At 55.6% G+C, this 17,389-nt stretch overlaps 1 protein-coding gene across 4 annotated transcripts in view; it reads left to right on the top strand.

Moving 5' to 3' along the window:
- Positions 1-17,389, top strand: part of LOC144946230 (voltage-dependent calcium channel subunit alpha-2/delta-2-like) — a 150,725-nt gene that overhangs the window by 91,410 nt on the left and 41,926 nt on the right. For 3 of the 4 annotated variants that reach the window (XM_078875096.1, XM_078875097.1, XM_078875094.1), the window contains 9 exons: positions 610-684; positions 2,358-2,432; positions 3,089-3,160; positions 6,252-6,323; positions 8,418-8,479; positions 12,147-12,226; positions 13,674-13,694; positions 15,503-15,563; positions 15,798-15,904. In XM_078875096.1, the coding sequence (XP_078731222.1) occupies positions 610-684; positions 2,358-2,432; positions 3,089-3,160; positions 6,252-6,323; positions 8,418-8,479; positions 12,147-12,226; positions 13,674-13,694; positions 15,503-15,563; positions 15,798-15,904 (625 nt within the window). The remainder of the gene's footprint in view (positions 1-609; positions 685-2,357; positions 2,433-3,088; positions 3,161-6,251; positions 6,324-8,417; positions 8,480-12,146; positions 12,227-13,673; positions 13,695-15,502; positions 15,564-15,797; positions 15,905-17,389) is intronic. The other variant, XM_078875095.1, reaches the window with a different exon arrangement.

The raw sequence follows: 17,389 nt of genomic DNA, 5'->3' as shown, positions 1-17,389 counted from the left end.
CCCAATCACCTACCCACTCACCCACTCACCTACCCACTAACCCACCCACTCACCTACCCACATACCCAGACCCACTCACCCAGGCGCTCAGCGCTCCCCAAGCCGCCTCTCTCCTGGGGCTGCACTGCCGCCTAGCGGAGAGAGACCGCGGGACCTGCCGTGGCCTCGGCTTTCACCCCCCCCCCCCCTGGGGTGGGTGAGCAGGGGGGCAGCGGCAGCAGCAGCAGGAGCAAGGGGAGCGTGTGTGGGGAGAATCGTTTCAATGCCGTACTTATCACATTGGCCATGGACTGACGTTGCCCATGGACTGACGTTGCCCATGGACTGGCATTGGCCTCACGAGTTGTCGAGTTTATGTATTTGTAGTGATGTGTTTAACTTTCCTAGATGTTGCCGCTCCGATCGTGTTTGTGCCTATTGTTGGTTGTTGTGACCTTCTGACCCCGTTTGCCCCTTACTGGACATCTGCGAAAACAAAGAGCTTCACGGCTCATGAGATTTCTCCAGGACGATTAATAAAGATCGTGAAGCGCTCACCCGTGGACATGCAAGTAGAGTACAACAAGCCGCACTGTGTGTGTGCCCCCCTCGCCCCTGTGCTGGTGCCAGAACCAGCTGATTCTGGGCGTGATGGGCGTGGACGTGTCCCTGAAAGAGATCAAGGAGCTCACCGACCAGTTCAACGTGAGCGCAGACGCACGCGTCATCACCACCTCGTCATCACTATGTCGTCATCACCACCTCGTCGTCACTGCCTCGTCATCACCACCTCGTCATCACCACCTCGTCATCACTAGGTCGTCATCATCACCTCGTCATCACTGTCGTCATCACCACCTCGTCATCACTGCCTCGTCATCACCACCAATATGCGGCCATTCCCCACTAAGTGGTGGTGACATCACTACGGCGGCTGTGCCAGGCCAGGTGCACTTTGAGGCCACGCGAAGTGTCGACGGCTCGCTGCTGGCAGGAGGTCACGGGACAGACCCAGCAGGTGCCACGGGTCTACTGCGCTCGTTGTTGTGAGCGTCGCTCCTCCGCCCTCCGCTGTTGCTGGAGGGCGACTGCCTCCAACTGCCCAGTAGCAGCAGCAGCGGTCCTTCACGAGCCTCCTCCATCGCCATGGTGTTAAACGATCTTCACCGTGCACCTCCGCGCGAACCGATCTCGTCGCTCCGTCTCCTCCCGCGGTGGTCATCCTCTGGGGCGCGTTCCATCCTCTGGCTTCCACTCCGTTCTTAGTCTCGACCGCCGTGTCCCTTTCGATCGCCACCCGCTCATTTTTATAAACCATCCGTGAAAAAGTTTACGTATTCCTCTCGCATAGCTTCGTGCCAATCTACGAGCACGTATCTTCAAAAGGGCTATCTGGATTTGAAGCTTCGTGACTGCAGGAATCCATACTCTTTGGTTCTTTCGGTAAAGTCACGTTGGTAGAAAAAATACGAAATATTTGAAAACACGCTTTTATGAAATGTACTAGTAATGGAAGAACTCCACGACTCCAGGAAGTGGCCCCGAAGCTTGCCACAACGTAAGGGACCGTGGTGATTTACAGCCAACGTTAGTTGAGCGTGGACAATTAGACCCAAGCCGAAACATAACATATAAAAAATAATGTTTTAAAATACATATATATTATGATATAATATAGTATTGTCATCGGTATGACATAAGTATACTAAGTTTGCAGTCGATACCACATTGGGAAGTGGGTTAAAATTTAGTTACAAGATTTGAGGATACGACAACGACAACAACAGTAAGTTAAATGAAAGCGTGTAATAGATCACGACGTTTCGATCGACACACAAGCAATCCACTCTATATACATAAGGACTTGTTATACAAAAGGACGTGTTATACATAAGGACATGTTATACATAAGGACTTGTTATACATACGGACTTGTTATACATAAGGACTTGTTATACATAAGTACATGTTATACATAAGGACTTGTTATACATAAGGACTTGTTATACATAAGGACTTGTTATACATAAGGACTTGTTATACATAAGGACTTGTTATACATAAGGACTTGTTTCAGCAGCCTGTTTCTCCCACCGGAAGACGATTGCTTGTGTGGCGATCGAAACGTCGTGATCCATTGTGATCTCTTCTTGTTTCAACCTCCGTGACTTTACCGAAAGAACCAAAGAGTTAAAGAGGGCAGTTCGCCATCAATGGTTCAAGCAGAGCCTGACTCTGCTGCTGCTGCGGCTGATGAAGGGACACTGAACGTGGACGGCAGATGGCGCTGTGTCGCCACGGTGATGTTGACGGCGTGCCGAGGGGTCGCTGTGCTGCTGCTGATGATGATGACGACCATTGCTGTTGTTGTTTTGCAGCTCGGAGCCAACGGTTATTTCTTTGCCATCGACCCGAACGGCTACGTCCTCCTGCACCCCAACTTCCTGCCCAAGGTCAGGCAACACGCGACTCTCGGACGAGGTGCCACGGTGCCCCAGTGCCACGTGTCACGGTGTCACACGGTGTCAAGGTGTCACATGTCACGTGTCACTGTGCCAGGGTATTCACGTGTCACGGTGTTCTTCCGATATCAGGAAGCCACTGGGATCTCTGCACTTGTAAATGTAGATTGTAAATGTAGATTGTAAACTCAGATGACTGCTTTTTGTATGTTAATTTGTTGTCCACCTCCGATGAACGCGGTTGGCTACGTGCGGCGCGGAAGAAGTTCAACGTACACACGCGCACGCGCGCTGCCTACTTTGTGACTGCTTTTCAAACACCCCTCCTTCCGTTTGCTGAAAAACAAAAGGCAGCTGGCTCCGTGTGCCCACGAGGTGCCGCTCGAGCCGACCGGCTCCGCCGGGTGGCGCAGGGCGGCGGCCTCGCGCCCGCGCGACGCCCTGAAACCCCGGCGCTCACCGGTCGCGGATCGCAAAACGCTGCGGCGCTTGTCAAATAAACGACGACCGTCATGGACAACTACACTCGCGTCGACGGTGGACGGTCGCCCCTCACTGATGCTTCTTCCTTCTCTCCCGTCGGGCTGGCGGCGCTGACGGCGGTGACGGTGACGGCGGTGGCGGTGGTGACGGTGACCGTGGCGCAGCTGCCCAACTTCCAGGAGCCGGTGACACTGGACTTCGTGGACGCCGAGTTGGAGAGCGCGAGGAAGCTGGAGGTGCGGCGGCCTCCGTTGGGATTCACCCCCCCCTCCCCTCCCCCCCATCCCAGAGACTTTCGTTCAGCTGATCTCTCGTTGAGTGTTTGTTGTCTTCTTACCGCCGCACCTCCGATTGGCACGGTCGGCTGCGTGCGGTGGGGAGGAAGTTCAACGTGCATGCACATATTGGGTGGTGCAGTGGTGAGCGCGCGCGGCGTGACGGACACGGCGACCCGAGTTCGATTCCCGCTCCCGACCAACAACGCCGGTGAATGCGGTATTTGAACCGGTGTAGGGACTAACCCAGGTTAACTCGGCCGCTATCGAAAAGCTGGTGCGGTGTGTAAGCGTTGGAGGGGAGACAAAGGTGGCCGGGCGTGGTGCTGGCCACCCACCCCCTCGTGTGCTGTGCCGGCCTTCGTCGGCGCTCGCTAACAGCACTTGCTCCTACAGTTAAGGCTTTACTGGGGATCTTTGTCTTTGTGTGTCTAGGTGCGGTGAGCCGTAGTGTAGCGGTTACCGCTACGAACCCGGCCACCCGGGTTCGATTCCCGCTCACGGCCACTGACACCGGTGATGATTATCTGAACCGGTCCTGGGCATCCCCTAGTCGACTCAGCCTCAAATAAGTACCTGGTGCGGTAAAAAAAAACATCGCCGCTGGGGGAGACAATGGCGGCCGGGCGTGATGCTGGCCACCCCCTTTTGTGTGCCGTGGCGGCCTTCATTGGTGCTGCGGCTCGCTAACAGCGCTCGCCCCACGGTCTGCGGAGACCGGAGATCGGCAACCCGCGGCTCCGGAGCGGCCTGCGGTGGCTCTTTGGGTGCCCCCACCCCCTTGCGGGCAGCCGTTCTTGGGAAATAAAAAAATTCAAAACGAAACGTAAATCTTAAAAAGTAATTTAACGTCAAGATAATTGATTAAATGTGGCAGGGAAATGAGTTTCACCGTGTAATGTCTTGATGAGAGCGATTGTTAAGCAATAACTAAGTGGGGGTGTGGGGGGACTAAATAGATGCACTTTATTCCATCACATTTTTTGTTTATTTGAGTCATAATCTGTTGTTGTTGTTGTCGTCTGCTCTGCGTGTGGTGCGGCTTTTGGAACGATTTTGGTCAAAGAGAAAAACACAAAAAATCGGTTCCTCTTCTTCTTTGTTCAAAGGTTGCCGACCCCTGGTGTAGACTATTGAGTGGGCGGGCGAGTGGGTGGGCAGATCAGTGGCGTGGGCGGGTGGGGTGGGTGGGTCGGTGGGTGGGTCGGTGAATGGGTGGGTAGGTGGTTGGATGGGTCGGTGGTTGGATGGGTCGGTGCCAGGCGTTGGAGAGGGCTCTGTAAAAGCAGTGTCTCAATCTTGACTTAAGGCTTTCGTGACTGCAGGAATTCATTCTTTTTGGGTCTTTCGTATAAAATAAAAACAGTGGAGGTATCGTCATCCACGCAACCCCCCCCCCCAGCCAGAGGCGTAGCTAGGATATTTTGCGCCCGGGGACGAACTATAAAATTGCCCCCCCCCCCCCCCCCGTTTAATCACATTTTCCTATTACATCGAATAAGGAATACCAATTTAAATTTTAATGAAACATTGTATTTAAAGAAGCAAATTTATAGAAATTATATTACATGGCTCACTCAGTCACTGTCGTAGACTGGTTGACATAGTCTACAAAATATAATTTTTTCTTGATTTCACTGTCGCAAACTGGTCAATCGCGTAATCAAAATCTGTTTTTTCCAATGTTTCTCTTTCAACGCTAAGAAGAGCAAGATCGCTGAGACGATCTTGTCCCATTGAAGCACGCAAATACAACCAAATAAGTTTCAATTTGCTGAACGACCACTCACAGCTTGACATTGAAACTGCTATTGTTAATAAAATTTCCAAAGGAGTTTCTGGTAGAACTTCATTCCGGTTACTGAGCAGCAGTTTGCAATCTGGTGGTCTAGCTAACACAGTAACACTCTCACTTAGTGTCTGCCAGCGAGCATGGCTCGGCTCTTAGGTCAGTTCAAATATAAGGTACGAGCGACGTACACGTATAAGTGAGCCTTGTAGTAAATGCTGCTAAATGAAGGCCACGCTATGTTGACGTGCGTGGGCTGCTCTGGCTGCTGCAGCCGCCTGGAGCGTGGTGGTGTCACTAATAAGAACTCAAAATAGGCCGTCGTAGTTTCCGCCACCAAAAAACAGGCCAGTGACTAAGGCTGAAAGACTGCGCCTGTCTGTTGTTTGGGACGTTCTTCCATGTAAGTTCTTAATAGGCGCGCGTACCAAAATGTAATTACATGACATGTAGGCTGTGTGTGGCGGGATATATAAACTTTTAGGTTGAGGTGTAGATTTGTGCAGTAGTTTCAGGCTGCCGCGCCCGCGCAATAAGTTATAATGTAACGTTGTAAGCCTCATTCTGGCGCCCCTTTACCTTGGCGCCCGGGGACATATGTACCCCCTGCCCCCCCCCCTAGCTACGCCTCTGCAGACGGACAGACAGAGCTGGCGGACGGAAGTGCCGAGTCGAACGCCGGGCTCAGTGTCTCGCAGTGCGGGCACCCGGGCTTTGACTCTTGTTTTCACTCAAAGTCTCGCTCGCTCTCTCTAACTCTCTCTAACTCTCTCTAACTCACTGTCCCTCTCTAACTCTCTCTAACACTCTCTATCTCTTACTCTATCTCTCTCTAACTCTCTCTATCTCTCTCTAACTCACTGTCCCTCTTTAACTCTCTCTAACTCTCTCTATCTCTTACTCTAACTCTCTCTAACTCACTGTCCCTCTTTAACTCTCTCTAACTCTCTCTATCTCTTACTCTATCTCTCTCTAACTCTCTCTAACTCTCTCACGGTCTCTCTAACTAACTCTCTCTCTCTCGCACGTGGCATGCCTAACGACGCGGTGTTTGTGATGCGCGCGGCACGTGCAGTGCCGCGGGTAGTGTGATTGTGACGTGCACACGTGACGCTGCGCTCGATGTGACTTGTGTCGAATCGCCCCCAGTGCATTTTTGCTGCTGGCGGCAATAACAGTGGCTTAAAAGTCAAAAGTGTAACTCTCGCTCTCTCTCTCGCTCCCTCTCTCTCTCTCTCTCGCTCTCTCCCGTGCTGGCAACAGATCAGAGAGAGCATGATTAACGGCGAGAGCAGATCCATGACGTTCGAGACGCTGGTCAAGTCCCTGGACGAGGCGAGTCTCCCCTTGCGCAGCTTCCTCTTTGCCGTCTCGCCGTCCCCCCGGGGGTGGGGGTTGGGGAGTTCAAGCCGTTCCCTCCACCGTACAACAACAACAATGACAACAACAACAATGACATCGCTTGAGTGAATTTGGTGTTGGGCGCGACCGTCGTTCTCGTAGCTCAGGGCGCTGGCGCTGGCGCTGCTGAGATGGTGCGGTGCCCGCGGTGGCCGGGTGTTGTTGCTGTGCGTGGGAGCCAAGTTGTTGGCGAGATGTTAACTACCTCGCCTGGTATACAGGAGGTTGTGGGTTCGATCCCGACCCTGATGCCTGCTGTTGTTTATTTGGAGTTTGCGGTGTCTCTCTCCCCGTGGTCGCTGGGATTTTTCTCCACATTTAGAAACAACGTCACGCGTTTAGAGTGTTTGGCTACTGCTACACATGTCCACGTGATGATGATGACGACAAGCCACTTGGTTGATGGCCAGGGTGTCTCCTATATTAGAGCTCCACAGCAGCTCAGCGGGCTTCAGCCTGGCAACGTGAACATTGGTTTGGTTTAGGTGAGCTGCAGGTGTCACTCTTCCCCTTTGGCAACATTTCGAAACCGCCGTGACTTCGTCGGCACACGGTGGCCAAACGCTCGACGAGCGAACCTCTGACGTTCCCCCGGCCGCGGTATCGGCGCACGGTGAACACTCCCAGACACCGCGCCGGCGGTTACCGGGGATGCGGGCGGCCCACCAGATACGAACCACGCAACATCGCCGATGAGCGGCCGCCCACCAACGCCGAATTTACAAAAAAAACAATCTTCCACCTGGTATGTTGCTTGCTCCAGTTACACCAGATGGGTTCACCTGGTGGACAAGGGCGTGGTGCTGGCCACTTCCCCCCCCCCCCTCGTGTGCCAGAGCCGGCCTTCATCGGTGCTACTCACTAACGGCACTTGCCCCGATGGTCTGTCAGAGGCTATACGGGAGTCGGGGGATCTTTGTCTTTTGTTATTACATCATTGTAAGGGGCGGGCCTGTTGCTGCAATGCAATTTTAAGGGACTAACCACACCACAGGTTAATTTAACTGGCATCGGGACTTCCCTAGGTCTACTAAGCCTCAAATGAGTGCCTGGTGCTGTGTGCAAAACATTGCCACTGGGGAGACAAAGGCGGCCGGGCGTGGTGCTGGCCCACCCACCCCCTCGTGTGCCGTGCCGGCCTTCATAGGTGCTGTTCACTAACAGCACTTGCCCCAGCAGTCTGTTGAGGCTGTGCGTGGGATCTGTGTCTTTGTGTACACGTGTACACGCTCGCGTGTGCCTGTTTGTTTAGTGGCGGTAATCTGCTGTAATTGTCTCTCGTTCTCTCTCTCGCTCTCTCTCGTGATCTTCACGGCAGAGAAAATTTGCTTAATCGCCTCTCAGCCAACCTCTGGACTTTTCCCTCTCTGCACGAATTTACGCGCGGCACGCGGCACGCGGCACGTGACGCGTGACGCGTGACGCGCGCGTCTCTGTGTCTGGAGGCGGCAGCGCGTGTGGGTGTCGGTGGGCGGGGAGTGGCCGTGAGAGAGGAGCGCCGATGACCCGGCGGGACCGAGTTCAACTCCCGCTCACGGCTGCCGGGCAGCCGTGGAGAATATCTGAACTGGTCCGTGGCCGGGGTGTGAACATCGCCACTGGGGGAGACAAAGGCGGCCGGGCGCTGGTGCTGCCCCACCCATCCCCTCGTGTGTGCCGTGACGGCCTGCATAGGCGCTAGTCGCTATTGGCACCATTAGAGGCTATACGGGGGATCTTTGTCTTTGTTATTACATCATTCTAAAGGGGCAGGCCTGTCGCTGATAGCCGACGGGCCGCATTGCAATCTAAAGGGACTCGATTGTAATTCCTCAACACACCAAAGGTGAATTTTAACCGGCATCGGGACTCCCCTAGGTTTACTCAGCCTCAAATTATTTACCTTGCCTGCAGTGAGGCCGAGGGTGGCTGGCTATGCCAGGATGGGCCCCTCCGGCCACACGAGCCAGACCGCAGGTTGCGTCGGCCTTAATAGGCGCTCGCTAACCTCTCTCCGTGCGATAAACTCTCTTGGTGGCGGGGATGCAGAGATACGTGGACAAGGTGAAGCGCACGTACACCTGGACTCAGGTGGAGAGCACGGACTACAGGTGAGGGACAGCTGGCGACGTCGCCCAGATCAACCACAGGATCACCCTCCCCTCCACGCACTCTCCTGCCTCTCCCTCTCATCCCACTCCACTCCCCTCCACGCACTCTCCTGCCTCTCCCTCTCATCTCACTCCACTCCCCTCCACGCACTCTCCTGCCTCTCTCTCTCATCTCACTCCACTCCCCTCCACGCACTCTCCTGCCTCCCCCTATCATCCCACTCCACTCCCCTCCACGCACTCTCCTGCCTCTCCCCTGTCATCTCACTCTACTCCCCTTCACGCACTCTCCTGCCTCTCCCCTCTCATCTCACTCTACTCCCCTCCACGCACTCTCCTACCTCTCCCCTCTCATCTCACTCCACTCCCCTCACCACCACCAGCACCACTGCCACCACCACCACGACCACCACCACCACCACATACCACCAGCACCACCACCAACAACATTCGCCACTAAGTGGCAGTGACGTCACCACGGCGCTTGTGCCAGGCTATTTGCACGTTAAGGCCACGTGAAGTGTCGAACGCCCGCTGGCGTTTAAGCCGCTCGGCGCTCCGCTCGTTGTGAGCATCGCTCCTCCGCCCTCCGGTGTTGCTGGAGGGCGACTGCCTCCAACTGCCCAGCAGCGTCCTTCACGAACACCAACAGCACTCCCATCACCATCACCGCCGCCACCAGCACCACCTTCACCACCACCGCAACCACGATGGCTGTGTCGCGAGTCGAAGGTCTGAACCACGTCACCAGTGGCTCGTATAGAGACCCATAGGCTCACGGAGTCCCATAGACTCTTGAAAGCCTTGTTTATGCACAACTCACTCTTTGTGAGTCCATGGGTCTTTGTGTGAGTTTATTGGTTTCTGTATGAGTCTCTGGGTCTCTATGTCAGTCGACGTGTCTCTTTGTGAGTTTATGTGTCTCTGTGTGAGTATATGGGTCTCCGTGTGAGTCTATGGCTCTCCATTTGAGTCGATTGGTCTCCATGTGGTCTATGTGTAACGGTGTCAGTTTATGGGTTTTTGTATTAGTCCTTGTGTCTCTGTGTGAGTCTATGGGTCTCTGTGTGAGTGTATGGGTCTCTTTTCGAGTCTATGGGTTTTTTTGTGAGGCCCAGTCGAAAGACTGGTTTACGATTAAATGTCTCGTAACTAGGCAGTAGCAGCCCCCTTGAAGCCCAGTAATTATTTATATTGATTCCTATTGATATATTGTTCATTAATGTCAAGCCCTACATTTAAAAAGCTTACTAACCCACACGAGTCACCACTCACTCTAAGTAAGTCTATGGCTCTCTGTGCGACTCTACGGGTCTCCGTGTGACTCTATGAGGGGTCTCTATGTGAGTTTGTGTCTGTTTGTGAGCCTATGGGTCTCTATGTGTGCATATGGGTCTCTGTGTGACTCTATGTTTCTCTGTGTGAGTCTATGGGTCTCTGTTTGAGTCTATGGGTCTCTGTGTGAGTCTATGGGTCTCTATGTGAGTCTGTGTCTGTTTGTGAGCCTATAGGTCTCTATGTGTGCATATGGGTCTCTGTGTGACTCTATGTTTCTCTGTGTGAGTCTATGGGTCTCCGTGTGAATCTATGGTTCTCTGTGTGAGTCTATGGGTTTCTTTGTGAGTCTATGGGTCTCTATGTGAGTCTGTGTCTGTTTGTGAGCCTATGGGCCTCTATGTGGGCATATGGGTCTCTGTGTGAATCTATGGTTCTCTGTGTGAGTCTATGGGTCTCTGTGTGAGTCTATGGGTCTCTATGTGAGTCTGTGTCTGTTTGGGAGCCTATGGGCCTCTATGTGGGCAGATGGGTCTCTGTGTGAATCTATGGTTCTCTGTGTGAGTCTATGGGTCTCTGTGTGAGTCTATGGGTCTCTGTGTGAGTCTATGGGTCTCTGTGTGAGTCTGTGGGTCTCTGTGTGAGTCTGTGGGTCTCTGTGTGAGTCTATGGGTCTCTGTGTGAGTCTATGGGTCTCTGTGTGAGCCACTGATGACCAGGCTGGGACCAGGGAGGCCGCTGCACTCACAAACTCACACATGCACTCACGCACTCACGCACTCACACATGCACTCACGCACTCACGCACGCACTCACGCACTCGCACACACTCACTCACGCACACACTCACTGACGCACACATGCTCGCACGCATTTCTGACGACAGACGGCGCACGTAGGCCTCCCTTAATCGTGACGTTTAATTAGCGGGGTGTTTAAGTAATTGCCGAAAAAATTAACGCCCAAAGGTCACTAATTAAATGCCCGCGTGCCCGCGTGCCCGCTCCTTCCCAGAGTTAGGCCCGGCAGGCAGTGATAACAGGGAGCGCCCGTGCATGGTAATGTGTGTATCCGATAGCACGTGGGAGCCAAGGAAAACGCAGGGATTTCAATTTTAATGGCTCTTTAAATGGAATCGCTTGGCTGTAAAAAAAGGGGGGGGAAAGAACGTCATAATTTTGCCGTCAAAGATTAGATACGTTTTAATTGCCTCGGATATATATTTTAATGAACAATGAATGTGCTTGGGAAGGGGACATCTGGGGCTGGCTAGAAGGGTCCGAGGCTCGGTGCCTGGAATGGCAGCCTCAAGGGAGGGAGAGGACATCTGACGCGGAGGTTTGAGAGTGGTACTCAAGTACAATCCGACAGACGGCCGTGGGTGATGGACTCGTTTGTGTCGCCCGTCACCCACGCGACCACCCACCCACCCCCAAACCTACCCACCCACTGAACCATCCACCCACCCACGAACCAACCCTAACAACTGAACCATCCACCTACCTACCTGCCCACCAACCCACCCACCCACTGAACAATCTACCCACCCACCAACCAACCCTATCCACTGAACCATCCAGTCACCCATCTGGCTACAAACCCACCCATCCACCCACCTATCAAACCACTGAACCACCCACCCACCAACCCACCCACCCACTGAACCGTCCACACGCTGTAGATTGACACACGCGCTGCAGGCCAGCTCCTGAGTCACTGGGGGTGTGGGGGGGTTCCACTCATGTTGATGATGATGATGGTGGTGGTGATGGGGGTGATGATGGTGGTGGTGATGGTGATGGTGGTGGTGGTGATGATGGTGGTGGTGGTGATGATGGTGATGATGATGGTGGTGGTGATGATGGTGGTGGTGATGATGGTGATAGTGGTGGTGGTGGTGGTGATGATGGTGGTGGTGATGGTGGTGATGATGGTGATGATGGTGGTGGTGATGATGATGATGGTGGTGGTGATGGTGGTGGTGATGATGGTGGTGGTGGTGATGATGATGATGGTGGTGGTAGTGATGATGGTGGTGGTGAGATGTAAATCATCGCTACCCCACTCCCTGGCGTAGAGGCGGGCGGCTCTATCAACACGACTCCTGTCGCTGCCGTCGGCGAGCCACTGCGGACCCTAACGTGCCCCGTGTGTGACCCCTGTGTGTGACCCCCTTGCGTGACCCCCGTGCGTGACCCCCTTGTGTGACCCCTGTGTGTGACCCCCGTGCGTGACCCCCGTGCGTGACCCCCTTGTGTGACCCCCGTGTGTGACCCCTGTGTGTGACCCCCTTGCGTGACCCCCGTGCGTGACCCCCTTGTGTGACCCCTGTGTGTGACCCCTGTGTGTGACCCCTGTGTGTGACCCCCGTGCGTGACCCCCGTTTGTGCAGCCTGGCGGTGGTGCTGCCGCACTACAGCCTCTTTCACATCAAGGCCCTCCTGAGCGGCGACGAGATCACTCAGGCGGCCTGTAAGCACCACACTACTCAACCGCACCACCCAACCACACCGCACTACTCAACCGCACCACCCAACCACACCACACTACTCAACCGCACCACCCAACCGCACCACACGACTCAACCGCACCACCCAACCACACCACACTACTCAACCGCACCGCACAACTGCACCACCCAACAACACCACCAAACCACACCGCAACACCCAACCGCACCACACCACCAAACCACACCGCACCACTCAACTGCACTGCGCCACCCAAACAAAACCCACATCGCATCCCTGCCGTCTCCTTCGGCACCGGAGCTTCCGCCGGCGTCGGCCCCGGGGGGTAGTGGCAGGGAGGGGGGGCGTCCCCATGAGGGCAGCGTGGGCAGCTGCAGGGGGGCAGGAGGGGGAGGCGAGGAGCTACCGTGGGACTCGGGACGGTTGGAGGACACACGGAGGACAATCGGGATTCGCCGACAGCGCCTGCGACGCTTTGAAGCCGCATCTCACCGGGATGGTAGAACCAGAGCAAGCTGCGGAGGGCGCAATGGTGGCTCGTAGATGTTATACACCTCGCCTGGTATGCAGGAGGTCGTGGGTGCCATCCCGACCCTGCCGCCTGCTGTATATTCGGAGTTTGCATCTCTCTCTCCGTGGTCGCGTGGATTCTTCTCCGGGTCCTCCGGTTTTTCCCTCCACATTTAGAATCAAGGTCACGCATTTAGAGTGATCGGGCTATTATACATTTCCACATGACGTCGATAACCACGTCGCCGAGCTATCATTTGCGATAGCCAGGTTAGCTTCTGAACTGAAAACGAGCTAAGTAGCAGCTCAGTGTGGCCTTACACCTGGTTAAAATACAAAAATTATGGATTTTTTTGGGGTTAAATGCGGTGAGCCGTGCACTCCGAACGGCACCGGGAGATGTGCGGAGGGGCTCACGCATCGCGCGTTGAGGTCGGGGCACTTGGTGCGTTCATCCCTCGCCTTTCCACACCTCCGATTAGTCCCGGTGGGGCTACGTGCGGTGCGACTAGAAGTCCACCATGCCGCGGGTACATCGCAGCCGCCGCTAGGGAGAAGGCCTCTGTTGACGAGGCGCCGCGTGTCGAAGGGCCACAGCCCCGGGGGGATTCTGCTCGCGTTGGAATGCCGACGGGCCCAGCGAAAAACGCGGTGTTTGTGTTTCTGCGGATGCGGATTGTCTCTCGCCTGCCCCACTTTGTGGTTCACATTCCCCACGACGACACTGCCGACACGGCGGCGCTGCCATCGGCTCCGCTGGTGTCCCTCTCGTGCGGCTCGATCATGACCCCTCTCCCACCTTTGCCTCCTTTACCCCCCGCCCCCCTTCTCTCTCCTCTACCTCCTTCCCTTCTCTGCCCTCCTCTTGCTTCTTCCTCTCTCACTCCCCTACTCTGCCTCCTTCCTCCCCATCTCTCTCTCTCTCTGCCGCGGCTCAGCCAACTCGAACAAAGGCAACGGCAAGTATCGGCGAGGCTACGAACCATCGGCACTACCGCTATTCCCATCGCTCCCACCGCCACCGTCGCTGCCACCATCACCATCGCTCGCTGCCACCATCACCATCACTGCCACCATCACCATCGCTGCCACCATCACCGTCGTCGCCACCTCCATCTCCCATCATCACCGGTGCTCCAGATGCACGCGGCCTGGACGAGTGGGATTCCAACCCGGGACGCAGAACTCCCTCCAGGACTAAGCGTTGGCATTTTGCCCCGCGAACCTTGTGCGGACATCCGGGCAGGCCCCCTGAGATCTCTGGGGTGCCGATACGTCCATTGTGAACCCACCTGAGCCTGCACCTAAGCCAAGCGTGTGACGATAATTTGATGATGTTAAAATCGGGGGCATAACAGAAGCTCCCGTGCATGCCAGCACGGCACCTCCGCATCTCATCCGCCGTTCACACCGTCACCACCTCAACAACGCAGCATTCCACAGCTTTGTCGCCCAGCGTGCCACTCGGCTACCCACCCACTCACCCACATACCCTGGCAATCAGCCACCCACCCTCCCTGCCACTCGGCTACCCACTCACCCTGGCACTGAACCATCCACCCACTCTCCCTGCCACTGAACCACCCACCCACCTTCCCTGCCACTGAACCACCCACCCACCCTCCCTACCACTGAACCACCCACCCACCCTCCCTGCCACTGAACCATCCACCCACCCTGCCTGCCACTGAACCACCCACCCATCCTCCCTGCCACTGAACCACCCACCCTCCCTGCCATTGAACCACCCACCCATCTTCTCTGCCATTGAACCACCCACCGTCCCTGCCACTGAACCATCCACCCAGCCTCCCTGCCACTGAACCACCCACCCTGCCTGCCACTGAACCACCCATCCAGCCTCCCTGCCACTGAACCACCCACCCTGCCTGCCACTGAACCACCCACCCACCCTGCCTGCAACTGAACCACCCACCCTCCCTGCCACTGAACCATCCACCCACCCTGCCTGCCATTGAACCACCCACCCACCCTCCCTGCCACTGAACCACCCACCCTGCCTGCCACTGAACCACCCACCCATCCTCCCTGCCACTGAACCACCCACCCTCCCTGCCATTGAACCACCCACCCATCTTCTCTGCCATTGAACCACCCACCCTCCCTGCCACTGAACCATCCACCCAGCCTCCCTGCCACTGAACCACCCTGCCTGCCACTGAACCACCCATCCAGCCTCCCTGCCACTGAACCACCCACCCTGCCTGCCACTGAACCACCCACCCACCCTGCCTGCAACTGAACCACCCACCCTCCCTGCCACTGAACCATCCACCCACCCTGCCTGCCATTGAACCACCCACCCACCCTCCCTGCCACTGAACCACCCACCCTGCCTGCCACTGAACCACCCACCCACCCTGCCTGCCACTGAACCATCCACCCACCCTGCCTGCCACTGAACCACCCACCCACCCTCCCTGCCACTGAACCATCCACCCACCCTGCCTGCCATTCAACCACCCACCCACTCTGCCTGCCATTGAACCACCCACCCACCCTCCCTGCCACTGAACCACCCACCCACCCTCCCTGCCACTGAACCATCCACCCACCCTCCCTGCCACTGAACCATCCACCCACCCTCCCTGCCACTGAACCACCCACCCTGCCTGCCACTGAACCACCCACCCACCCTCCCTGCCATTGAACCATCCACCCAGCCTCCCTGCCACTGAACCACCCACCCACCCTCCCTGCTACCGAAGTCAAATCTGAGTTTTCTTCTTCTTCTCTGCTGCTGCAGATTTCGAGACGCTCTCTCCATCGTCCACGGATGCGATGGAGCACGTGTTCATCGCGCCCAGGTACACGCGCGGCGCGACGCTCCGAGACGCTCTGAGACGCTCCGAGAGTGAAACCCCGAGTTCGATTCCCACTCGTGGCTGTGACACCGGCCACAGGTGGGCAACCCGAGCCGATCCCGGAGCCTCGGCGCGACTGAGAAATAAAACATCAGCGCTTCTCGCTCACTTCTCTTGCCCCGGAGGGCCGCGTGAGCTACGTGGGGGACTTTTGTCCGCGGTGCGTGCGGTTTGCAGGGATTACTGTAAGAACATGGTGCCAAGCGGCAGCAACAACAACAACACGGAGTTCCTGCTGAACTTCATCGCCACGATCGAGCGCGACTCGCCCAACTCGCCCGACTGTGAGGACGTGACGCTCACACCGCACACGCCGCACCAAACCACACGCGCGCCACGCACACACTGCCAAGACCAATAGCTGCCATTCGCCACTCAGTGACTGCGACATCACCACGGCGCCTGTGCCAGACCAGGTGCACTTTGAGGCCCTGTGAAGTGTCGAAGGCTCGCTGACAGGAGGTGTCGGGACAGACCCAGCAGGTGCCATGGGTTGGCTGAGATGACTGGTAGATGCATCCAGCTGTACCCCCCTACTGTGTCAAGTTGCTGCATTTTCATTTTCATCTTTGTGAGCGTCGCTCCTCTGCCCTTCGTTGTTTCTGGAGGGCGACTGCATCCCATTGCCCAGTAGCGTTCTTCACGAGCCTCCTCCACAGAGGCCGATCTTTACACTGTTGGTGCCTGTCGTCGGAAAGTCCACTCAGCTCCACATCCTCCCATACTGTATCCGTCCATTTCTTCTCCAGCCCATGTTGTGCCCGGTTAGCCTCCTCTATGAAGCTAAACAGAAGCTGATTGGGCATGTGGTGGCTGGGCATGCGGGTTACATGACCCATCCAAGGCAGCCTTGCCTCCCGGAGGAACTCACTGATGGGAAAGTGTCCAGATCTTTCAAAGATTTGTGAGCTCACACAAACCAGCCTGGTTCAAACCAGGATGGAACGTAGGCATGCCAGCCAGAATGTATTTAACCACCGCAGATGTTCCATTAGAAGGGCCCACGTTTCACAAGCGTAGAGAAGGGAGGGCAGACTGTGGCCAAGCAGACCCGAAGCTTCGTGTGGAGCGACAGACCAGGAAGCTTCCATACAGGATTGCACAGGCGATTAAAAGATAATGCCGCCCGACTGATTCGGAGTGAGACCTCTGCTATCAAATCGGAGCTGGTCATAAGCACACTGCCCAGATATGGGAAACTCTTCACTCTCTCCACAACTGCTCCATCAACAATGGGGAGCTGAGGGGGTGGAGTGTTTTGTGGAACAAATACCCAGGCAGGTGCTTAGTTTTGACGGTGCTGTGGGTTAGACCCCACCTCTTAGTGGCACACTCCAGGTTCAGCAGCTGCATCTCAAACTCCTCTGAGTGAGCAGCAATCACCATATCATGAGCATACATAACATGGTTGAGCAATATGGAGCCATCCCTCGACTGCACCCGGGCGTTGTTCAGCCTCCCGTTGTATCTGTACCAAATTTAAATTCTTCAGGTACAGCCATGGAAAACTTCTCAAACTACGTGGTCAAAAATGATGATAATGTGGGAGTCAGAGGACATCCCTGTCGCACCCCAAGGTGAACTGGGAATGGCTCCAACTCCTGGCCACATAGCTTCACCCGGGCCTGCCCACCATCATGAAAGCCCTTAATTATTGTGAGCAGAAAGTCAGTGACTCCGGTTGCACGAAGAACTGGCCACAGCCCTGGCCTGATGATGGTATCATAGGCCTTGACCAAGTAAATAAAGCAGAAATGTAGGTCTTGTTG

This window comes from Lampetra fluviatilis, chromosome 40, assembly GCF_964198595.1.
Source record: "Lampetra fluviatilis chromosome 40, kcLamFluv1.1, whole genome shotgun sequence".
Lineage (NCBI taxonomy): Eukaryota > Metazoa > Chordata > Hyperoartia > Petromyzontiformes > Petromyzontidae > Lampetra > Lampetra fluviatilis.
Note: the sequence above shows the minus strand (reverse complement) of the source record. Positions and strands in the feature narration are given on the sequence as shown.